Source organism: Ostreococcus tauri (assembly GCF_000214015.3).
Source record: "Ostreococcus tauri WGS project CAID00000000 data, contig chromosome 10, whole genome shotgun sequence".
Lineage (NCBI taxonomy): Eukaryota > Viridiplantae > Chlorophyta > Mamiellophyceae > Mamiellales > Bathycoccaceae > Ostreococcus > Ostreococcus tauri.
In genome coordinates, this window is record NC_014435.2 from 51,574 (window position 1) to 73,444 (window position 21,871).

At 58.5% G+C, this 21,871-nt stretch overlaps 10 protein-coding genes across 10 annotated transcripts; 5 read left to right on the forward strand and 5 right to left on the reverse strand.

Moving 5' to 3' along the window:
• Positions 1-161: 161 nt before the first annotated feature.
• OT_ostta10g00250 (Translation initiation factor 3) lies at positions 162-869 on the forward strand (the record flags this gene model as incomplete). Its single annotated transcript, XM_003081412.2, has 1 exon — positions 162-869. The coding sequence occupies one exon, from the start codon at positions 162-164 to the stop codon at positions 867-869; it is 708 nt and encodes a 235-aa protein (XP_003081460.2).
• Positions 870-1,040: 171 nt separating this feature from the next.
• OT_ostta10g00260 (Glycosyl hydrolase, family 13, catalytic domain) lies at positions 1,041-4,205 on the reverse strand (the record flags this gene model as incomplete). The annotated part of the gene is made up of 1 exon (XM_003081413.2): positions 1,041-4,205. One exon carries the CDS (start codon positions 4,203-4,205, stop codon positions 1,041-1,043), a length of 3,165 nt encoding a protein of 1,054 aa, XP_003081461.2.
• Positions 4,206-4,706: 501 nt separating this feature from the next.
• OT_ostta10g00270 (Bromodomain) lies at positions 4,707-7,034 on the reverse strand (the record flags this gene model as incomplete). Its single annotated transcript, XM_003081414.1, has 2 exons — positions 4,707-6,584; positions 6,978-7,034. The coding sequence occupies 2 exons, from the start codon at positions 7,032-7,034 to the stop codon at positions 4,707-4,709; spliced, it is 1,935 nt and encodes a 644-aa protein (XP_003081462.1).
• Positions 7,035-7,619: 585 nt separating this feature from the next.
• On the forward strand, positions 7,620-8,114 carry OT_ostta10g00280 (Ribosomal protein L28/L40, mitochondrial; the record flags this gene model as incomplete). Its single annotated transcript, XM_003081415.1, has 1 exon — positions 7,620-8,114. One exon carries the CDS (start codon positions 7,620-7,622, stop codon positions 8,112-8,114), a length of 495 nt encoding a protein of 164 aa, XP_003081463.1.
• Positions 8,115-8,231: 117 nt separating this feature from the next.
• OT_ostta10g00290 (Sulphate adenylyltransferase) lies at positions 8,232-9,458 on the reverse strand (the record flags this gene model as incomplete). The annotated part of the gene is made up of 1 exon (XM_022983092.1): positions 8,232-9,458. The coding sequence occupies one exon, from the start codon at positions 9,456-9,458 to the stop codon at positions 8,232-8,234; it is 1,227 nt and encodes a 408-aa protein (XP_022839735.1).
• A 574-nt stretch (positions 9,459-10,032) lies between these two features.
• OT_ostta10g00300 (Chaperonin Cpn60) lies at positions 10,033-12,252 on the forward strand (the record flags this gene model as incomplete). The annotated part of the gene is made up of 3 exons (XM_022983093.1): positions 10,033-10,076; positions 10,282-10,882; positions 11,134-12,252. The coding sequence occupies 3 exons, from the start codon at positions 10,033-10,035 to the stop codon at positions 12,250-12,252; spliced, it is 1,764 nt and encodes a 587-aa protein (XP_022839736.1).
• A 60-nt stretch (positions 12,253-12,312) lies between these two features.
• Positions 12,313-13,830, reverse strand: OT_ostta10g00310 (DNA primase, UL52/UL70 type, Herpesviridae; the record flags this gene model as incomplete). The annotated part of the gene is made up of 1 exon (XM_003081418.1): positions 12,313-13,830. The coding sequence occupies one exon, from the start codon at positions 13,828-13,830 to the stop codon at positions 12,313-12,315; it is 1,518 nt and encodes a 505-aa protein (XP_003081466.1).
• A 1,294-nt stretch (positions 13,831-15,124) lies between these two features.
• OT_ostta10g00320 (Helicase, C-terminal) lies at positions 15,125-16,810 on the forward strand (the record flags this gene model as incomplete). The annotated part of the gene is made up of 1 exon (XM_022983094.1): positions 15,125-16,810. The coding sequence occupies one exon, from the start codon at positions 15,125-15,127 to the stop codon at positions 16,808-16,810; it is 1,686 nt and encodes a 561-aa protein (XP_022839737.1).
• A 141-nt stretch (positions 16,811-16,951) lies between these two features.
• On the reverse strand, positions 16,952-17,290 carry OT_ostta10g00330 (Protein of unknown function DUF1138; the record flags this gene model as incomplete). The annotated part of the gene is made up of 2 exons (XM_022983095.1): positions 16,952-17,079; positions 17,185-17,290. The coding sequence occupies 2 exons, from the start codon at positions 17,288-17,290 to the stop codon at positions 16,952-16,954; spliced, it is 234 nt and encodes a 77-aa protein (XP_022839738.1).
• A 286-nt stretch (positions 17,291-17,576) lies between these two features.
• OT_ostta10g00340 (DNA replication factor Dna2, N-terminal) lies at positions 17,577-21,830 on the forward strand (the record flags this gene model as incomplete). Its single annotated transcript, XM_003081423.2, has 1 exon — positions 17,577-21,830. One exon carries the CDS (start codon positions 17,577-17,579, stop codon positions 21,828-21,830), a length of 4,254 nt encoding a protein of 1,417 aa, XP_003081471.2.
• Between the last annotated feature and the right edge of the window lie 41 nt (positions 21,831-21,871).

The following is a 21,871-nucleotide window of genomic DNA, read 5'->3' on the forward strand; positions in this document are numbered from 1 at the left end:
TCCGTCTCTCCCCGCGCGCGCGCGCGTCGCGTCCGTCGTCGTCGCGGGAGCTCCGACCCCGCGAGCCCGATCCCGATCGCGTCGCCCGCCCCGATCTCCTCGATGCGCACCATGAGCGCGTCGTCGCGGTCTTTCGCGTCGTGGATGTGAATCACGCGTCAATGTTCGCCCGCGCCAACCTCCGAGCGCTCGCGCGACGCGCGCGCGGGGCGCTCGCGGGCGTCGAGCGCGCGGTGTCGAGCGCGCGGGCGACGGGCGGGCGACGCGCGGGCGCGGACGGGGATGGGGTGCGGGTGAACGAGGCGATCGAATCGCCGACGGTGCGATTGATCCTCGACAAGGCGACGGCGACGACGGACGCGATGGGGGCGAACGGGGGGGTGGAGGGGGCGTCGACGTCGACGCACGCGGTGATGAGCGCGCGGGAGGCGCTGCGCATGGCGCGGGCGATGGGATTGGATCTGGTGGAGGTGAACGGGACGCAGACGCCGCCGGTGTGTCGAATGATGGATTACGAACGCGCGCGGTACGAACAGCGACGGAAGATGAAGGAACAGAAGAAGGCGTCGACGAAGGCGCAGAAGAGAGACGTGATCAAGGAGTTGCGGTTGACGGCGAAGATCGACGCGCACGACTTGAGAACGAAAATGAGCGGGGCGAAGAAATTTTTAGAGGCGGGGAATCGAGTGACGTTTAGGATCATGTTCAAGAAGTCGGACGGGATAGCTCTGGATAAACGAGCGACGCGAGGGGCGGAGATAATGGAGAATGTGATGTCCATGCTCGAGGACGTCGAAGTCGTGTCGGCGCCAAAAATGGTGGGTCTGCAGCACATGACGGCTTCGGTGTCGCCGAAAAGAAAGAAGTAGGAGCCGAGGCGTAGAACAATTTGTAACACAGATGTAGACGTATGTTTGGTCGAGCGCTATGCGCTATGCGCTTGCTGCTTATCATAACATTTTACTGTGTGACATGCGTGCCGGATCGCCTGCTTTATTAAGTAGCGACTAGCCGCGCGTCGCCACCTAGAGTCTCTTCGTTCATCGCGTCGATGCGGCTCCCTTTTTACGCCAGATTGCAAAATCCTGTCCGGACAGTTGCAATTCCCAGTTACCGTCGGCGCTGAAGTGGCCGGGGCCGATCTTCATCAATAAATTGTTGTCGATAACCGCGGCGTACATCGTTTGCTCACACTTGACGATTTTCACCTCGCTGCGACAGTGTATACCCGACTGTCTTCGGATGCGAATCATGTCCTCTATGGGTTTATGTAGGTGTCCCCAATCATTATCAAACATGTGATCCCAGAAGACGGTTGGCGTGCCGGGGTGCGTGAGGATATAGCAGTATCCCTGAAGCTCCTTACCTCGCGGGAATCGCCAGTGACCTTGCGTCGATCCTGTATCGTGATTCTCGATGAACGTTACCGATCGACTCGGCCACCAGCCCATGACGCCCGGAGGCTTCCCTTGCGGGTCCGAAAGGCGCCAGTATTCCTGACGTTCGAAAACGGCGTGTAAGATACCTTTCGTGGTAACGTCAAACGCGCTCGCGTTGCCTCCAGTAGCGTTCAGCCAGTTCACAATCCGTTGTCGATGAGCATCTTGGTTGTACTCCGGGTTATCGTACTTGTACGAAAGGGCGTCCCAGTACTCGCCCACCGCAAACTGAGGATTCGTCGCTTCCATATAATCCTTCACGTGACCTCCCCAGAAACCTCGCACGTAGTCGAGACGCCACCCGTCGTAACCAACCTCCCTCATCAGCCAGCTCATCCAGTCTTCGAGATCAGCCTTGACGAACGCTTGACTGTGATCGACATTTGGCGCCGCGTGGAAAAAGTCACCATCGGAGCGATGGCCTTGACCGTGGAAATTTGGATCATCAGACACGATGGCTCTCGCGTCCCACGCCAACTTTCCGCCGAACCTGTTCCAAATTCCCTTGTCGTCTTGGAAGTGCGCGCATCGATGGTTCAGTACAGCATCACCAAGAACCAATACACCATTTTCGTGTAACGCGTTGATGCACGCCTTGAGCTCATCTTTCGTGCCGTAACGCGACTCTAAACAGTAGTAATCACGCGGCATGTATCCCTCTTGGCTGACGCTGTCTGTTGGCGGAGGCAACCAGATGACGGAGAATCCAAGTTGTGCGATGGTCGGTGCAAGCCTTTCGACGTTTTGGTACCACGCCCCGTTCTTGCAAGATTCCCAGTTGAAACCTTGGAGAAGAATTTCTCGACCATTACCAACGGCAGACTTCTGAGGTCGAGCCGGGGCCGCCACGAAGTCTTCCTCGATCGAGATCTTCTCTTCGGGAGTTTGCACTGGGGTCTGCACTGGGGTCTCAAACGCTACTGGCTCGATCTCAATCTCAGTCAGAGTATCCAAATTCATCTCAGCCGCGCGAGCGGCAGCGGCTTCGGCAACGACGATCTCTTCCATGGTTGGCGAACGATCCAACGTGGGCGTTGGTGGGTCATAGAAAGCCTCCGGCATCGGAATGATAAAATCGGCGCCGTTGAGATCAACCCAACGATTGCCACCTCCTTGCTCCTTGAGCACGAAGCGCACCTGAGTCGGCGCGTTGCCCAACTCAAGTTCAACGAAACTGATGGGTTTCGTCGTCATCAGGGGAGCGTCAAATTTGCACATCGGCGTCTCACAAGCCTTGTCCTTGTACACGACTGTGCCTTGTGGTCGCCATTCTTCCGGAGGCAAAGACCACATGTCGTTACGCGCACCGCGAGGGACGATACCCCAGTGCAAGACTGCCTCCCAAGGAACTTCAGCCTCCACGCGCATTCGAACCCCTCCACCTTTTCGATCCTTCTCTACCAGCGCACCAATCGTGAATTGGCACTCTCGTTCGTTCTGCACATTTTCTTTCCTGTCAATGGTGAAAATCCACGACCCCTCCACCAATTGTACCGGTACCTTTTCCTCAACTTCGCGTGTGACCTCCTTGCGCTTCGTGACACTCTTGGTCACTTTTCGTTTCAGAGTTTTCATCTTCTTCAACTTGCGCTTAGGCGGGGGCTCATCAACCTTTGGCTCCTGAACTTCGGGTCGTTCCTCAACCGGCGCTGATGACTTGGTGTGCTTTTTGATTTTCCCTAGCAAATCGTTCGCAATAGCGTCTAAGGCATCCTTGTTGGCGTTAAAAGGCTTTGGTTCGACGGGAGGCGTCATCAGACGCCGCCATGCGTCGTCGTTGGAGGTCGTCGAACGCGACACCGCCGTTTCCTCAATCGGCGCGCTCACCTCACCTTGAGCGGTGGCCACACTAGCGCCACCGCTAACTTCAAGTGTTTCTTCCTCGTCGTCTTCGACTTCGTACTCTTCCTCCACCTCGTACGGTTCTTCGAAGTCCTCAAGCAGAGTGATGGTGCGCTTAATTATTTCTGGTTCCGGCGGTTGAGGCAAGGTGACATGCCAGAACCCTCCCTGGGAATCGTGGAGCCACTGATCGAGCTTTTTGTCGTAAAGAACGAAATTAATGGCGTAAATCTCGTCCTTGACTTCGCCCTCGATGACCGTGACGAGTTTGTCCTTGGCGAAACGGTCCGCCGGCAGAGTGCTGAAACGCGTCTGACAAACGCCCACCGTTTCCTGCGTCGACTTCGGTCTGAGGCGCTCGGGAGGGCACTTCCACTCGTCCCAACGATCTTTCGACTCGGCTATTCCCCAGTGTAAGAGCAAATTACTTGACTCCATCTCCGTCATGATGGTCACCTTGTATCGAACACCGTTCGTCTCGACGCGAATGCTCAGTTCGTTGTCCACTCGCATGCGCTGCGTCACCGTGAACGATTCCGAGTAAAACTGCTCCTTCGCGGGACCATCACGCGGCTCGAGGTCGATGGTGACCTCACCCCGTCGCTCCTGATTCACCGCTCCCGTCCTCGTCGCCGCCCGGCGGTGTCGTATACCGCTCGCGTCTCGCGTTGTCCTTCCCCGCACGCACGCACCCGATCTCGCGCCCACGCTCGAGCTCCGCGCGCGTGCGCTCGACATGCCTCTTCCAAAACTCTCCCTCTCGATCGGCTCTCTCGTCGTCCCTCGGCTCAGCGCGCTCGTCCCGGCGTTTCGCCCGCTCGCCCCTCTCGCGCGGTCCCACTGCGCGCTCGTTCGATGCGGTGACCGCGCGCGTCCCCCCAGGGCGCTCGGTTCACTCGCGCGCGTTCGCACCGACCCGCGCATCGCTCGACGATCGCGCGCGCCGTGACTTTACGAGCGATCGCGCGCGATGCGATCGAATCTTGTCGATCCAATCGTCCCGTGCCGCTCTCGACCCGTCGTCGCCGCGTCGACCCGTCGAGACGCGCGCGGTGTGCGCGCGCCGCGCGCGGTGGCGACCCGAACGCGCGCGGTGGCGACGGCGCGAGCGCGCGCGCGCGAAGTGGCGACGACGTCGAGGGATGTGTGTGGGAAAGGTTTCGAAAAAGTCCTTTGTGGACGAGTCGTGACTCGGGAAAACTCGCGGGAAATGTGTCGGTTAGACAGCCTGGTGGTCCCGGGGACGAGCCCGCGCGCGGGCGCGTCGGACGAGGGTGGAACGCGCGAGAGGCGATGATTGATGATGGATTCTTGATGTTGACCGTTTAAAGTAATAAATTAAATAAATGAACGCGCACATATAAAACATTTTTGACGAAGGGCAAACATAGTTCGGGGATGTGGAATTCGGCGCTTTCGAGCGGCTCACGCCCTCGGAAAGTTGAACATGCTCTCGATGGCGACTTCAGGAGCGACGTCGTTCTTCGCATCGTCACCGACGCCGTCGAAAACGGTAGCAACGGAAATGAATTGATCGAATTGGTCGACCAGATCGACGTCGGTGTACTCCGATGAGGCGTTACGGGGCTGTCTCGAGACTTCGGGAGAGATGCGAGCCGGCTTCGGCGTATCGTCTTTGCCGAGCACCAAGCGTCGCAGCGTAAGCGCCTGTTGCTGATGTCTCTTGTGAAGTGCACGGATCTGACCCTCGAGCGTGTATCTTTCGCTGACGTACGTCTCTCTCTTCGAATCGTCCGTGGTCCGAGCGATGATGATGTTGCACACTTGCAGCTTGAGGTTGCACTCCTTCAGGAGCTCGGTGGTCGTCTTCATGCTCGTTTGTAGGGCCTCGATGCTCGCCGCGTTTCTCGAATTCGGACCGTCATTCGACCGCTGAGACAGCTCGCTTTCTTCATAACGAGCCAGTTGCTGGTTTGCGAGCACCTCCAAGCGTAACTGTTCGTTTGCGAGGTGCGCCGTGGTATCCCAGTTGAAGTCCGTCTGCTGCGACCCACTTCCAGTCTCAAGGATTTGTGAGATGAAATTCTCCGGGTCGGTCTCATCGAAAACTCGTCTGAAACGACTCTCCTGCTGCTCTGCCTCGGTGAGTTTTCGTTTACCAATCATCCTTTTCGCTGGCAGCTCTTCATCCTGTGCCAGCATTTTCTTCACACAAGCTGCCTTGAATGGCTTTAGTTTACTCACTCTCTCTTTGATCTTCGCTTGTCTTTCGATTGTCTGGTTCTCTGGACGAGTGAGACACGATTTAGGTGCGCTCTCCGTACCGCATCGACCCTTCTTACTGCGCTTGCACACATCGCATTTGAAAGCGGCTACGCGTCCGCCAGTTTTCGTAGACGTCGCAGTATTCACCCCACTTCCCTTTCTCAAAGAGACACCTCGCGTTTTTGACTGCCCGTTGCACGAACCATCGATTGAAGTGCCGATAAAGCTTTCCAGACCCTCCGCTCTCCACGCCGCGGTCAGCATCAACTCGGCTTGGTCGCACAACTTTTGCATCTTGCTCGTGGAAGGATAGTACAACCGACAGTTGGACCAGATGAGGTTGCACATATCCCAAACTTGCTGCGGAGACTCGCATTGTTTACTTTCCAAACGCCTGAGCACGGTGGATAGGTCCATGGGCTCCTTAATGACGGCGCAATAGTTTGCGTAATCCGTTGACTGCGGATCGAACGGGTCCTTGAAACTCAACGCCTCGGGTTGAGAGATAAAGTTTTTGATGACGTGCACGCAGCGATCGAGCGCTTGGAGTTCCTTAGCGCGATCATCCTCGATCACCTTGCCGTTGTTGGTCTCTGACTCGAACGCTGTCTCACCCGTCGCGTTCGCCCAGTCGTCGGTGTTCGCTCGCTCGGCGAGCGAGTTGAGCGAGTACAAGCTCGAGCTCTTCTTCATTTGGATCGTCTCCGGCGATATTCCAACGCTGCCGATGCATACTAGCCCGCCGCGCTCGCCGATTCCTCGAGACAACCATTTGGAGTCGAAGTACTCGCGAACGACGCGCGCGGCGTCCATCCTGGTCTTCGCGCCTTCTCTCGTCCACTTATCCTCCAAAAACGCCCAAGTTCGCTCGACATCCGCCTTGAACTCGTCCGTGTTCTGATATCTACTGTTCTGTGCCCTCTTAATCACCCACTCCAAACGTCCGTTCGGCTCATCTCCGCTCTCTCCATCGCGCGAAGTCCCCGCGTCGGCGTCTCGTCCGCTCGTCGACGCCTTCACGGATTCGCTCACGAACGCTTCGTCCCCCCGGGGATGTCTCGCGCACTCCATCGCGCACTGCGAACGATTAAAATTGTATATTTTTCGTCAATCACCGCGTCCGCACCACCGCGCACGCCCGCTCGCCGTCTCCGTCCCCCGTCGCGCGCGCGCCGAGAAGATATTTATCCACCCCCGCAACGCCGCGCCGTCATCCCTCGCGTCCCTCGCCTCGCGCCGCATCACCATCGACCACGCGCGCGCGCTCGACGTGGACGTCTCCCTCTTCCCCGTCGCCCCCCCCCCCTCGCAATCGTCTCGCTCGCCTCCATCGCGTGCCGTCGTCACCCATCATCGCCCCGTCGCCACCGCGCGCGATCCTCTCGCACGTTTCACTCCCCGTCCACGACCCGTCGCTCGCGCGCGGTCGATCGCACGTATCACCACTGCGCGCGCGCACGTCTGACGCACCCGAACCGCTAATCGCAGCGCCCCACCGCGGGCGAGCGCGTCGCCGTCCGCCCGCATCGCCCTCGATGTGACGCCCGCCACGCGATCGAGCGCCGCTCGACGTCTCGCGGGCGTCTCACGGCGACGCACGTCACGGCGACGCATGAGTCACCGCACGTATGGGTTTTCGTCCGTCCACCGCGCGCGTCCATAGGGCGCGCGTGATCGGGTGCCAATGATTGGGTGACATTCAAATCACCTTTTGCATCACCACATCACCACCCGAAACTTTGTGCGTTGCATCACGAGCACGACCGATTGAAGGTGATTTCCCCAACCGAGTCGGCTGCCAATGATTGGCACGACGCGTGATGGCGATGTGTGAGGTAATATACGCCGCGTGTCCATCGTCACGACGCGTGATGGCGATGTGTGAGGTAATATACGCGCGACGCCCCCGCCGACGGCGCGCGCCGACCCCGCGCGCGCCGCGCTCGACGGCGCGCGACGATGTCGCGACGCCGCGCGCTCGCGTGCGTCCGCGCGCTCGCGCGCGCCGCCGCGTCGACGTCGACCGCGTCGTCGGCGCGGACGTGGACGACGACGCGGACGATGATCGATCGCCCGCGAGCGTGGACGACGGCGACGGCGTCGAGCGATGCGATGGCGACGCCCGGGTGGGCGCGAACGCACGCGAGCGCGGTGAAGGGAGGATCGAAGTCAAAGGCGAGTCAAGGGAAGAAATCAAAGGGACGGGGACCGGCGACGGTGACGATCAGCGCCAAGGCGGAGCGGACGACGCGGGAGCATCGAGAGACGTTCCTGCGCGCGATCGCGCCGAGCGACGTCGCGGAGGACGCGTTGAGCGAAGAGGAGCTGGAGGCGTACGAGGCGAAGGCGAAGGCGTACTCGAGGGAGAAGATGCGAGCGGAGCGGGCGTTCGCGAAGGATATTAATGAAAAGATTAGGATTAAGATGGCGGCGGTGGAGGCGCTCCCGGCGGGCGCGGTGCGGGACGCGGCGATGGTGGAGGACGACGAGTTGTTCCCGCTCAAGCGTAAGCTTCCGAGTTACACCCCAGCTATTCCTGGATATTATGAGGAGAAGCAGAGATTGGCTGAGGAGGCGGTGAGCGGCGGCGCGGCGTTGAGAAAGTAACGTAACGCGCAGAGCGAGGTTTGTGAGGGCGCGTAGACGTTTCAGAGAATGGAAATAATGCTGTGACAAAGTTAGTATTCAACTCACGCCTTCAACTCGCGCGCGCGTACACCTCACTTAGATGTTCTCGCGCAGAACCTTCACCACAGACTTGAAGGCGAACCACTCGGGGATGTCGTCGCCGCCTCGAAGCATTTGGCGGAACTTGGTGCCGCTGAGCTTCTTCACCTCGAGACCCTTTTCCTTGGCGACGTCCGCGGTGACGTAGCCCTCTTCCTCGGTGTAAACGACGTTCAGGCTCGGAACGGTCTGCATGCCGAGCTCGGCCGCGTGGGCGTTGGCCATGTCTTGCGCGTCGTACGCGCCGTAGAAGTCCTCGCCGTCGAGGGACGACTTTGAGCCAGCCATATCGCGACCGATGATGAAGTGCGTGACGCCGTAGTTCTTACGGATGATCATGTGCTGGATCGCCTCGCGCGGTCCCGCCATGTGCATCGAGTACGGGAGGTAGGCCCAACGAATTTGCGGGTTCTTCACCTCTTCCGCGAGGACGACGTACGTCTTGTATCGAACCAAGCCCGAGATGTCGTCGTCTTGCGTCGGACCCATGGTCGGGTGTACGAGGCACACCGCGTCCTTGCCGACGTTATCCGCGTGCAGAGCGCGGGTGAAGAGCTCGTAGTGCGCACGGTGCACCGGGTTACGGCACTGGAACGCCACCACGTCCTTGCCCTTCGGGAGCGTCGCCCGAACCTCGGACGGCGTCGGGCACGGAAACGGCCGCTGCGGAAGGTTCAACCCCTCAACCTTACCTCCGATGTAGTACTTGCGTCGCTCCATGGAGATCATCGCCACGCCCGGATGCTCGATCGAGCTCGTACCGTAGCACATCTTCGCCTCCTTCGGCTTGTTCGGCTTCCACTTGGACTCCACCGTCAAGACGCCGACATCCTTGCCCTGATACTTCAACAAGACCCTGTCGCCGACCTTCGTGTCCTCGCACGCGGTGTCCAAGACGATCGGCAACCCGAACAACAAGTTCGACCCCTTCAATCGCATGTTCTCAACGCAGTGCTCGTACTCATCCTCGTTCATGAATCCTCGCAACGGAGAGAACCCCCCGACGGATAAGAGTTCGACGTCGCACGCGTTTCGATCGCTCAGCTCCAGCGCGCGCGTGCACGACGCGATCGCCTTCGCCTTCGCCCCATCGTCCGCCAGCACCAAATTCACCAGTTCACCCCCGTGCGGGGCGATCAGCGCCTCCGCGGACGCCGCGAACCCACGCGCGGGGCCCGTCGTCGTCGTCGTCGCCGTCGCCGTCGCCGTCGCCGTCCAAGTCATTTCCATCGCGCCCCCGTCGCGCACCGCGCTCGCGCGCGCGCTCGCGCGTCCCCATCGCTCGATCGCTCGCGCGCGTCTGCACCCGTCCCGAGCGAGGCGTCGCGCGAGCATCTCTCGTGCGACCGACGCGCGGGCGTCGCGATGTGCGCCGGGGATCGATCGCCGCCGCGCCTGGGCGCAGCGCACGCGAGGGACTCTTTGTCGAGTCACGACTCAGGTGCGTGCGCGGGCGCACGCGAGGGACTCTTTGTCGAGTCACGACTCAGGTGCGTGCGCGGGCGCACGCGAGGGACTCTTTGTCGAGTCACGACTCAGGTGTGTACGCGGGCGAATACGTACCGCGTACACACATATGATACTTCGGCGTGGAATACGTACAGACACAGCACACATGGGACAATGTGGCGTGGAATACGTACAGACAAGCACACACAGTACACACATGGGACAATGCGGCGTGGAATACGTACCGACAAGCACACAATGTGCACACATGGGACAATGTGGCGTGGAATACGTACAGACACCCGCCCGCGCGCACAGCGCGCGCGCATCGGCCGCACACGCGCGCGCGATGCATCGACGACGAGCCTTGGCGCGCGCGGGAGCGATCGTGAGGTGCGCCCGATCGATGCGTTCGACCGATCGCGCGCGATGGACCTCGCGCGCGGGCGATGGATGCGGCGTCGTGGGAAAGAATCCGTCGTCGAAGGCGATGGAAACTCGAGCGGCGGCGTCGACGATGGCGCCGCGTCGGGTCTCGAGCGATGGCGCGCGCGCGCGTGCGTGGACGGTGACTGACGAAGAGATGTGCGCGCGGTAGATGCGCGACGGAGACGCGAACGCGCACGGATGGGGGGCGAGCGTTGCCCGCGCGGGCGATCGCGCGGACGTACGCGAAAGATTTGCGCTTTGGCGTCGAGGCCAGGGCGCTGATGTTGAGGGGATGTGATACGCTCGCGGACGCGGTGCAGGTGACGCTGGGACCGAAGGGACGAAACGTCGTGATCGAGCAGCAGTACGGACCGCCGAAGATCACCAAGGATGGGGTGACGGTGGCGAAGAATATCGAATTCAGCGACCGCATGATGAACCTCGGGGCGAGCCTGGTGAAACAGGTGAGCGTGAGCACGAACGACGTCGCCGGCGATGGGACGACGACGGCGACGGTGCTGGCGAGAGCGATCTTCAGTGAGGGATGCAAGAGCGTCGCGGCGGGGATGAACCCGATGGATCTCAGACGAGGCATCAACGCGGCGGTGGAGCACGTGGTGAAAGAGCTCAAGAAGAACGTAAAGATGATCTCTACCACCGAAGAGATCGCGCAGGTTGGGACGATCTCGGCGAACGGCGAGCGAGAAATCGGGGATTTGATCGCGCGCGCGATGGAAAAGGTCGGCAAGGAGGGCGTCATCACGGTTGGGGTGAGTTTTATTTTACGATGCGCGCGAAGACGCGAAACCGGGCTCGAGCCGCCGTCGATGTCGAGAGTGATGATAACTAATCGAGCCTAAAGCCCGTGATACATTCGTGTCATCACTTTGCGCTGCTGTGGGCATTATGTCATAGTTACACTGACTCGACGACGGCGGCTGAGGCGACGGAGACGAACGCGAGACAAATGGTTCTGGCGGCAAGACTGACCTTTTTATGATATTTATCGTGCGCTTCGCAGGATGGTAAGACGCTCGAAAACGAGCTGGAAGTCGTCGAGGGCATGAAGTTCGATCGGGGATACATCTCGCCGTACTTTGTGAACAACCCGAAGACGCAAAAGTGCGAACTCGAGAATGCGTACGTTCTCATCGTCGAGAAGAAGATCTCTGGTCTCACCCCGCTCTTGCCCGTGCTCGAGGCGGTCCTCAAGTCGCAACGGCCGCTACTGATCGTCGCCGAAGACGTGGAATCCGAGGCATTGGCGACGTTGATCGTGAACAAGCTTCGCGGCGGGGTGAAGGTGTGCGCCGTCAAGGCGCCGGGCTTTGGCGATAACCGACGATCCAACTTACAAGATATCGCCATCTTGACTGGTGGCACCTTGGTGAGCGAAGATCTTGGTCACAAGCTCGAAACCGTTGACCTGAGCATGCTCGGCCAAGCCAAAAAGATCACGGTGAGCAAGGACGACACCATTCTCATGGATGGCGCGGGCGAAGAGGGCGCCATCGAAGAGCGATGCGACCAGCTCAAGGAGGCGATCGCCGAGACGACGAGCGACTACGATCGCGAAAAGATGCAGGAGCGCCTCGCTAAGCTGAGCGGCGGCGTCGCCGTTCTCAAGGTTGGTGGTGCCTCCGAGGTCGAGGTTGGCGAAAAGAAGGATCGCGTCGTCGACGCGCTCAACGCCACCAAGGCGGCGGTCGACGAGGGTATCGTTCCGGGTGGGGGAGCCGCACTTTTGCACGCGAGCAAGACGCTGAGAGAGCTCGAAGATTCCATGACGATCTTCGATCAAAAAATCGGTGTTCAAATCATCCGCGAGGCTATCAAACGACCGCTTCGCACGATCGCAATGAACGCCGGCGTCGAAGGGTCCGTCGTCGTCGAAAAAGTGTTGGCCGAGACGGACAACGGCATCGGTTACAACGCGGCAACGGGCGAGTACACCGATATGGTTAAGGATGGCGTCATCGATCCATTAAAGGTCGTCCGCACCGCGCTCACCGATGCGGCTTCGGTGGCGTCATTGATGATGACGTCTGAGTGCATGATTACGGAAATCAAGGAAGACAAGCCCGCGTTCTTACCGGGAGACGGTGGCATGGGCGGCATGGGTGGCGGCATGGGATTCTAATCGTCGACTCGCGCGTTACTATCGTACTTTACAAACGAGCCGTACGCCTTCTACTGAAATTTACAGCGTTGCCGCTAACTGTGCAATCTCTTCGTCTCGAAAACCATCGAACGTCGGGACGGCCACAGCCAACTCTTCATCGTCGATTTCCTCGAACGATGGACGTTCGTACAACATTTTTAATAAACTGTGAGATTCGTCCAATACATCTTCATTCAACTCGTGCCAAGGACCCCGCGTACCTCTGCAGTCGGGGTCATGGCATCGCTGATAATACGCACTCTCACGGAAATCCACGACAAACATCACGTTGTTGCTCCTGTGTGAGCGTTCGATATTTTCACAGAACCGATTTCCGAATAAATTGAGCACTAATACACCATACTCGGGAAACGCCGTCCACGAGCGCACCGCCGCACCGCCGTGACCGCTCCAGCGATTGAAATCTTTGCACACGAACTCGGCGGTGCGAGGGCACGGACCGATTGAGTTTCCGTTGAATTCCGATGCAGGACGCACGAGGTGAGATCCCGTTCGGTAGCCTTGAAACACGTTTCCGCGTAAAACCGACGTATGTGTCACGCCCTCGAAGGAGATAACCTTGACCTCTGTAGTCAAACTCATCGCAGACGCCAGCGATTTTTTGAACGTCTCTTCCTCGTCGTCACTCTTCCAGAAACGCCCAGTCGTTCGCAGTGCTGGTTTGTCCTTCTTCTCGCTGTACTTGCTCGACAGATAAACTCGGAACACGCGATTTCGCGTGTACACACCAAGATCGATGAATGTCTCCGTTCTCTCGACGTCATCCAAATCTTTCTTGAGGAAAAGCGCATCACATCGAGCGTCTTCTCCTCGGCGTGATTCCACTCGGCTCATGAGCTTGCGGACAAAGTGCGCGCAGTGCGAGTTGTTTTCAAAAACTTGATCGTCGGGTAATTTGATGATCAAGTGTCGGCTAAACTTGGTCGCACTCGTGCTATCGAGTTCGATGACGTGCTCCTTCGGATTGAACTTGGATGAGTCGATTTCTGGCGTCGTGTCGAACTCCTCGACGATGAGCTCAAGCAAATGATCCACCAAGCTTTCACCGTCCAAGTCGGGATTTGCTTCTCGAGAAAATTCGAGATCAAAGTACAGATGACATTGTGTGTCTTCCCGCATGAGCTCATAGCAATGCTTATCCCTCTTATTCCTGTAATAGTACTTCCAGAACATGTCAAGTCTCTTGACGGCAAAGTACTTGCGCACGGGCTTTCCGTGACTCTCCGCGGACTCTTCACAAAAATATGTTCGAGGAAATATTCCGAGCTTGTTATCCGCATCCTCGAACATTTCTTGCTGTCTAAAATGGACGCACCATTTTGGGTTATCCTTTTCTTCTCTATCAAGCTCTCTAACTTTCTTTTTTCCCTCCTCTATCTTTCTCTTTTTCTGTGTTTCCTCGCTGTCGTAGAATTTATCCGTGGAGAGAGATGTCAGCATCGTTGGGTCGACACCAGATTTTCGCTTTTCTTCTTTCTCTGGATTTCGTTTAGGTGACCATCTCGTGTCTATGAGCACGCGCGGTCCCGTGGACATCTGCAATTTAAAGAAAGAAACGAGAAAAGAAGCGAGTCAGTCGCCCAGTCTCCCGCTGTGGTGGAAAAAATGTAGACCAATTATGGCTCGACGCATCACGTGAGGAAGCGGCAAGATGGAAGATGGCCCGTCGTTGTAGCGCCAAAGACATCAGGAACATGGCACAGAGCACATGCTCCGGTGAGGTCGATGGCGCGAAGAAATTAGAGATGTGCCGAACATAAATTATTCTCCCAAAGACTTGTACCATGGGAGAGACTCAACAGATCGACGAGTTGGCTGTACGCCACCACCAGACACCTCGGAGACGACCGGCACGTCTCGGAGGAAGCGTCTGGCGGCGGCGAATAAACGAACGCGCGAAAACGCACGAATCAAAGCGCGCACCTCGATCCCTCGCGACTCCTCGAGCGTTTTCTGCCAAGCGATACAAAAATCTCTCGTCAGTCACATAAATCAGCGAATCGCCGCTCGGACGACGTTTAATTCGACACCCGTTTCCTCGGATTTAGATTCATAATCACAGCAAAACTCAGCTGACACGCATGAATGATTGATGTGCATTGATCGTCATCGGAACGGGCGCTCGAAAACGATCGCCACCGTAACGATAATCCCCCCATCTCCTCCGCCCCCCTCGCCACAGACGCGTCAGCACATTAAAGGATGTCCTCACGCGAATCAGTCCTATCATTGCGTTTTGTATATCGCGCATCACCCGCGTCGGTGCGAGATCAAACCTCTCCCCCCGGCGCGCTCGGTCTCCCGCTCGGACGCGGACGTCGGCTCAGTCTTTTGCATAATGAGTTCATCGAACAAGGGCCACCAAGTCTCGTACAAGAGGTGTCAGAATGTGTGAATCTTCATCGCCGACGTCCGCGCCGCCGCGCTCTCGATCGCGCGCGCCTCGTGGGTTTCCATCTCGCATTTCATTTCGAACTCCTAACCTCTCACCGCGCCCTCCTCTTCCGTCCTCGCGCGTCGATCCACCCACCGTCTCCGCGTCGCCCGTCGCCCGTCGACGCACCGTTTACGTCGTCATCGAAATCTCCCGCGCGCGGCGCGCCGTGGCCGTCGCGTCGCGCGGTGCGGCGTCCCGCGCGTCCACGCGCGTCCAAAGGCGGCCGGCGCGCGCGGACGACCGTCGCGACGACACACGTCGACGCGCGATCGACCGCGCGCGACGGCGCGACGGGTGGACGGAGATTTAATTGTACATCATCCACGCGCGCGCGGGGCGTCGACGGGGCCTCGGGCGCGCGCGGAGGGGTCGAGAGACGCGAGACGCCTCGCCATGGGCGGCGGCGGCGGCGACGAGACGACGAAGAAGAGAGCGAAGAAGGGGCGACGAACGAGCGAAGGAGACGGCGAGGGAGGGAAGCGGGCGAAGAAGACGAAGGCGGTGGAGGGTGCGGGTGAAGACGGGACGGACGCGGGCGTGGAGGGGCTGGAGAGCGTGGGGCGGACGGATGGGATTCTGTCCGACGCGACGTTCGCGTCGCTCGAGCTGAGTGCGCCGACGATGCGAGGGATTGAGTCCATGGGGTTCACGACGATGACGGAGGTGCAAGCGCGGTGCGTGCCGCCGCTGTTGGCGGGGAAGGACGTCTTGGGGGCGGCGAGAACGGGGAGCGGGAAGACGCTGGCGTTTCTGGTACCGAGCGCGGAATTGTTGTATCACGCCAAGTTTATGCCGAGAAACGGGACCGGGGTCATGGTGCTCTCACCCACGCGCGAGTTGGCTTTACAAATTTATAACGTGGCGCAGCAGCTCATGGAGAAGCACTCGCAGACGCACGGCTTGATCATCGGAGGGGCTAACAGACGAGCGGAGGCGGAGCGGCTGATAAAGGGCGTGAACCTGCTCGTCGCCACCCCGGGTCGGCTGTTGGATCACATGCAGAACACTCGTGGTTTCACGTTTAGTTCGCTCAAGGTTTTCGTCATGGATGAGGCGGATCGAATGCTCGACATCGGTTTCGAGGAGGAGATGCGAACCATTGTGAAGATGCTGCCCAAGGAGCGACAGACCATGCTCTTCAGCGCGACGCAGACGACCAAGGTCGAAGATCTCGCCCGGCTGTCGCTCAAGAGCCCGATTTACATCGGTGTTGATGATTCCAGAGCAGTGTCTACCGCGAGTGGCGTCGAACAAGGGTATTGCGTCGTTCCGAGTGAGCAAAGATTTTTGTTGTTGTTTACCTTTTTGAAGAAAAACTTGAAGAAGAAAATCATGGTCTTCTTCTCATCTTGCAACTCGGTCAAGTACCACGCCGAGCTGTTGAATTACATCGACATTCCCGTGAGTGATATTCATGGGAAGCAGAAGCAACAGAGACGCACGACGACGTTTTTTGAGTTCTGCAAAGCGGAGCGAGGCATTTTATTGTGCACCGACGTCGCCGCGAGAGGTTTGGATATTCCGGCGGTAGATTGGATCATCCAGTACGATCCACCGGACGATCCGAAGGAGTATATTCATAGAGTCGGTCGTACCGCACGCGGAACGGACGGTAAGGGTCGAGCTCTGCTCTTCCTCATCCCCGAGGAGTTGGCGTTTCTCAAATATCTCAAGGCGGCCAAGGTGCCCCTAAACGAGTACGAGTTCCCGACCAAGAAGATCGCAAACGTGCAGAGCCAGCTGGAAAAACTGGTAGAAAAGAACTACTACCTTCACACGAGCGCGCGAGACGCGTACCGGGCGTACATCTTGGCGTACAACTCGCACACGCTCAAGGATGTGTACAACGTGCACTCGCTCAACCTCGTCGCCGTGGCGAGCTCCTTCGGTTTCCACAAGCCTCCAAAGGTGCAGTTGAATCTCGATTCCAAGGCGAGCAAGGGGCGAACGAAATCTCGAGGCGAGGGCGGACCCGGGAGCGATTATCGTCGTCAAAAAGGAACGGGTCACAAATTTAGCGCGGAGAACCCTTACGGTCGCAAGTCTGAGGGTGACTCGCGCCAATTCGTGCGCATGTAAACCGTCGCGTCGCGCGTCGTTCTTTTAACCACCACCGTAGCCCGTCTAGCGAATATCACGCGCACGCACGATTGAAAACTCTTCTGGGTTTGATTTACACGTCCACCGTCGTCGCGCTCGCTACTCGGTCTCGCTTTGCCTTCACGCGCGGCGCGCCCCCGACATCGGGTCCAGCGCGATCGGCGTCTCGCTCCCCTCCCTCGGCCACGACTTCGCTCGCGCCGCCGTCGCTTGCGCCCACTCCTTGTTTATCGTGCTCGGCGTCTCTCCTGCGCGTTCGAACGCGTCGTCGCCGTCGTCGTCGTCAGTCTCGATCGCTTCACGATCACCCGCGCACCCCTCCATCGGCGTCCGCGTCGTCGTCGACGACGCACCTCCGAACACGCGCGCGACGTTGATGGCGTAGTACATCGCCCCACCGGCGGCGCACATCGCGGCGACGCTTCCGAGGACCTGTCCAGCGCTCGCGCTCGTCGCCATGGTCGGCGTCGGCGTCGCGAAGTGCGGGGTCGTCGCTAAACCCTAGCGTTCAACCCTAGTTTACGTCGTACAATTGAAACTGTACATTTGAACCCACCGACAGCTGCGGTCGGCATCGCGCGACGCCGTGCCCCGACGCCGCGCCCCCGTCGTCGCCGATCGCCACTCGCGCGCGCGTCGATCGGCCGTCGACCCCCGTCGCCCGCGCGCGCGGTCTCGCGTTCTCGCGCGCGCGGCGACGCACCGGGCGGCGGCGATGCGATCGCGACGACGACGGACGCGCGCGATGGCGGATGACGACGCCCCGGTCTCGTCGCAGCGCGAGCGCGTGACGTACGCGGCGGCGTCGACGGGGTCGACCACCGCGCGTGACGCGGGCGCGCGCGCGGTTGAGGCGGAGGATGAGGCGGCGATGGAGGCGCGAGGACGCGCGCGGGACGGATGGGCGCGAAACGAGGCGTTGCGTCGGTTGTTTCGCGCGGGCGACGTCGGGGGGGGCGATGGGAGCGCGGGGGGGGATGGGGCGCGAGGGAACGAGAGCGAGTTAGCGACGTGGCTCCACGGGAACGACGGTGGGGACGGAAAGCGCGCGAAGAGACGAGACTCGAAGGATGAACCGGCGAGACCGTCGCTCCCGATCGGTTCGCCCGAGGATTGGGACGGGGACGGAGGGGCGAAATCGCGTGAGGGTAGGAGGTACAGTCGGCGTGGGGCGACGGGACGGCGAAGCGAGGACGTGTTGGAAGAGTTGTTGATGAATTTGGATAAAGAGCGCGCGCGAGGTCACGAAGAGGCGGCGCCGAGCGCGATTGAAACCGCCGTCGCGCGCGCGGCGAAGCACGAAGAGACCAAGACGACATCACGAGAGAACCTGGCGCCGGACGTCGCGTGGGGGAGCGATAACGAGGACGATAGTCAGGCACTTCTGGACGCGGTGACGCTCGTCGAAAAGGCAAAGGCGTGCTCGGCGCAGACGACGCAGGCGAGTAAAGAACCCGCGATCGCTTCTGAGGGCACGCTGATCGATGACGACGACGATGACGAAGATCTGTACGCCGCCGTCACCGAGGCGGAGCGAGTAATTGAGCAGCGGAACGCATCGGTGCCTACATCGCCCAGGAGATCGCCAAGGCAAACCACGCGTCACGCCACCGCGACTTCAGAAGCTCGCGCGCGCTCAACTCAACAATCGCCGGTAGAAGTGAAGACCGAGGTGAAGACCGAGTCGAAGACTGAAGTAAAAGTAGAGCACATAGATGAGGTCTACGACGACGGCGACATTGAATTTTTACGAGCAATTGAGCTCGAGCTGGAAGTGGCGCGCAGAGAAACTGAAATTCTAGGTACCTGGATGATCAAGCACTTCGAGTCATGTCGTCCAGGATTAGTTGATTCGTTAGATTTGCATAGACCGAACGGAGAGGCTAAGAAGGTTCTGCTGAAGGGTGCATGGCGAGAAACTCCCGTATCCGAGGGCGATTCCGTAAGTCTTTACGGCCTCGACGAGACGGCACGAGAGCTCGCGGGCAAGGACGTAGTGGAAATCACGGAAGGAAGCCCAATCATGCTGATTCTTTTCCCTGCGTATTTGATTAGTGCGACGACCATCGGTGGGAGTTTTACGTGTCTGCGGCAGACGGTACTGCAGCAGCAAGTTCAGCAAACATGGGGCGATGCGAGTGAAGCCGCCACGGTCGGTACCATTATGCACGAGCTTGCTGAAAAGGCGATCCTGTCTGCTGCCGGTAGGAATCCGGAGCCCATGGAAGTCACGGTTGAGCGTATGATCAAGTCATCCACGAACGCAATATTCGAAATTGATTACAGCGAGCAAAAGTTAAAGCAGAGAATCGATAACACCATCCCCGGTGTGCAACGATGGGCTCACAAGCTCGCGGCGCTTTCGCGCGTGACAAAGCTTCCGCGCGCCACGCCGGACACGAACGCATTGGTGCGAATGAATCGGAAGGCGGCGATTGACAAGTTACGAAATAAATGCACGGTGGGCGTTGAAGTTCCTGATAAAGGGACGGTTCAAGTAGATGAAGTCGTGGACATCGAAGAGCTCATATGGGCCCCGAAGCTGGGTCTGAAAGGTATCCTAGACGGCGTTGCGAGCGCAGTGGTGCGTGAGCGCAACACGGATCTTCCAAAGCCGAGCGTTGTACCTCTTGAGCTGAAGACGGGGAAGTGGAGAGACTGCGGACACAACGCGCAGGTGCAACTGTATAATCTCATGATTGGTGAGCGCTACGGAACCGTCTCTCCTTTCGGAGTGTTGCACTACACCAATAGCGATCACGACCCCGAGGGCGAGAGTAAACTGGTTCCATTGAGCGCTAAGGATTTAGGACTTTTGATCCTGCAACGCAACAAGCTGGCGGTTTCGCTTCGTCCCACACCTGAGGCAGCAGTCAAACGAGACGTGCCAATCGCACCGCACGGAAAAGCTCGATTGGGAAACGGTCAGCTGCCGGAAATGACTCCACAAGGATGGTGTGAGAGGTGCTTTGCGCGCGACGATTGTTTCACCCTGCATCGCGCGCTCGAAGGAGGAAACAGCGGTACGAGCGAGCTCGGAGATTTGTTCGAGACGTGTACTTCGCATTTAAACAAAAAGTACGATGATACGCTTCGTCACTGGCTCCATCTCATCGATTTGGAGTCATCGGAGTTACTCCGAAAGCGAGCCACTCCTTGGCTCCCTGTGGAGCTGGTGAATCAACGCGATGGATTTGCCGTTTCTGAGATATCTTTCGTTCGGGAAGTGACGGACGATCTCTCTAAAGGTGATGACCTTTACTATTACATGTTTCGACCGTCTCCGAACACTCCAAGGAGCATTGTCAAGAGGATCGCGATTCGTGATCGCGTTGTCTTGAGCACAAACAACGGTGCGACAACAATTTGTCGCGCACAAATCCAAAACGTGCTCGCGGGTCCCGGAGAAGAAACTCATATTCTCATGTCCACTGAGCGACCGCTTCGCATAAATAATCCGAACGAAAAACTTGAACCATTACCTGGATCATGTGAACCGGACGCACTCTGGAGAATCGATAAAGACGGCGCCTCTCTGACGATGGCTGCGAGGTCGCGTGGAAACTTGCTCGCCTTGTTCTACGCTACAGAGCGCGCACAAATCAATCGTCGACGTATCATTGATCTACAACGCCCAGTTTTCTCTCAACTGGGCGAGCACAAGCAAACTATGGAGGTTGCTTTGAAGGATGTCAAGTTTCCTCTCAACGCTGAACAAGTTTCCGCCGTCGAAAAGATCATCACTGCTGAGGACTACTCGTTGGTTCTCGGATATCCTGGCGCTGGTAAAACGGCGACACTCGTGGTCGCTATTAAAGCACTTCGTGCTCAAGGAAAGTCGATTCTGGTCACGTCACATACACACAGCGCTATCGATAACATTCTCTCCAGATTGCCAGACGTCGGCATCACGGACTTTTTGCGCGTCGGCGAAGAGCAAAAGATTTCCCCCACGGTGCAGCCTTACATGCTCGGCTCAGAGCGCTGGAGCTGCACCGTCTCGGACGATATGCGTAAAATATCGGAGCGAGCGAAAATCGTCGGCGCAACGTGTTACGCCATGGGTCACGCGTTCTTCCAGCGAAAGATGTACGATGTCGTCCTCATTGATGAATCCGGGCAGATCACGCTCCCGAACATTCTGCCTCCTCTCTTCATGGCAAAGTCATTCGTGCTCGTCGGTGATCACCATCAACTTCCTCCGCTCGTGGTGTCGAAGAAAGCGGCCGAGAGAGGATTAAACAAATCGCTGTTTGCTCAACTGTGCGAGGCACATCCAGACATCGTCACGCACCTGTCGTTGCAGTACCGCATGGCTGAGCCACTGACGCGGTTGCCAAATCTTTTGACGTACGATGGAAAGTTGCGCAGTGGCACTGAGGTCGTCGCGAGACAAATGCTCGCTCTCGAAGCACCAAGAGGAATGTATGCATCCGCACCGCAGTGGCTTCTGCACGCCATGGATCCGATGAATCACTTTGTTTTCCTTGACACGAGCGCTCTCGGCGCCGCTGCTCACGAGACGCCGCCGCCGACAATCAATGAGGCAGAGTTGAGTTTGGTACTCACCGTCGTGGGAGCCTTCGTCACGCACGGCGTCGACGCCGAAAACATATGCACGCTCTCGCCGTTCAACGCGCAGGTGGACGCCATGCAAGCTAGTTTGAGCGGATACCCAGCATTGAGGGGCGTCGAGGCGCTTACGATTGATCGAGCGCAAGGCCGCGATATGGATGCCATTTGTATCTCTTTCGTGCGTTCGAACGAAGAAGCGCTCGCGGGCGAGCTGCTGAACGATGAACGCCGCCTTAACGTCGCCATCACGCGCGCAAAGAAGAAGCTCGTCATCGTCGGATGCGCAAAGACGCTGCGCTCTTCTCCTGTGCTTGGTAGAGCAATTGACTTTTTGATCCGCGAGGGCTGGGTCATTCCGCTCGCGCACGACGCGTTGGATTTCGCCAATCGGGCGCTATCAGACAGCGCACCGATCGTTCTCTGATCACTTTATTGTACACTAAATCACGAGCGCTAGTAGCTAAA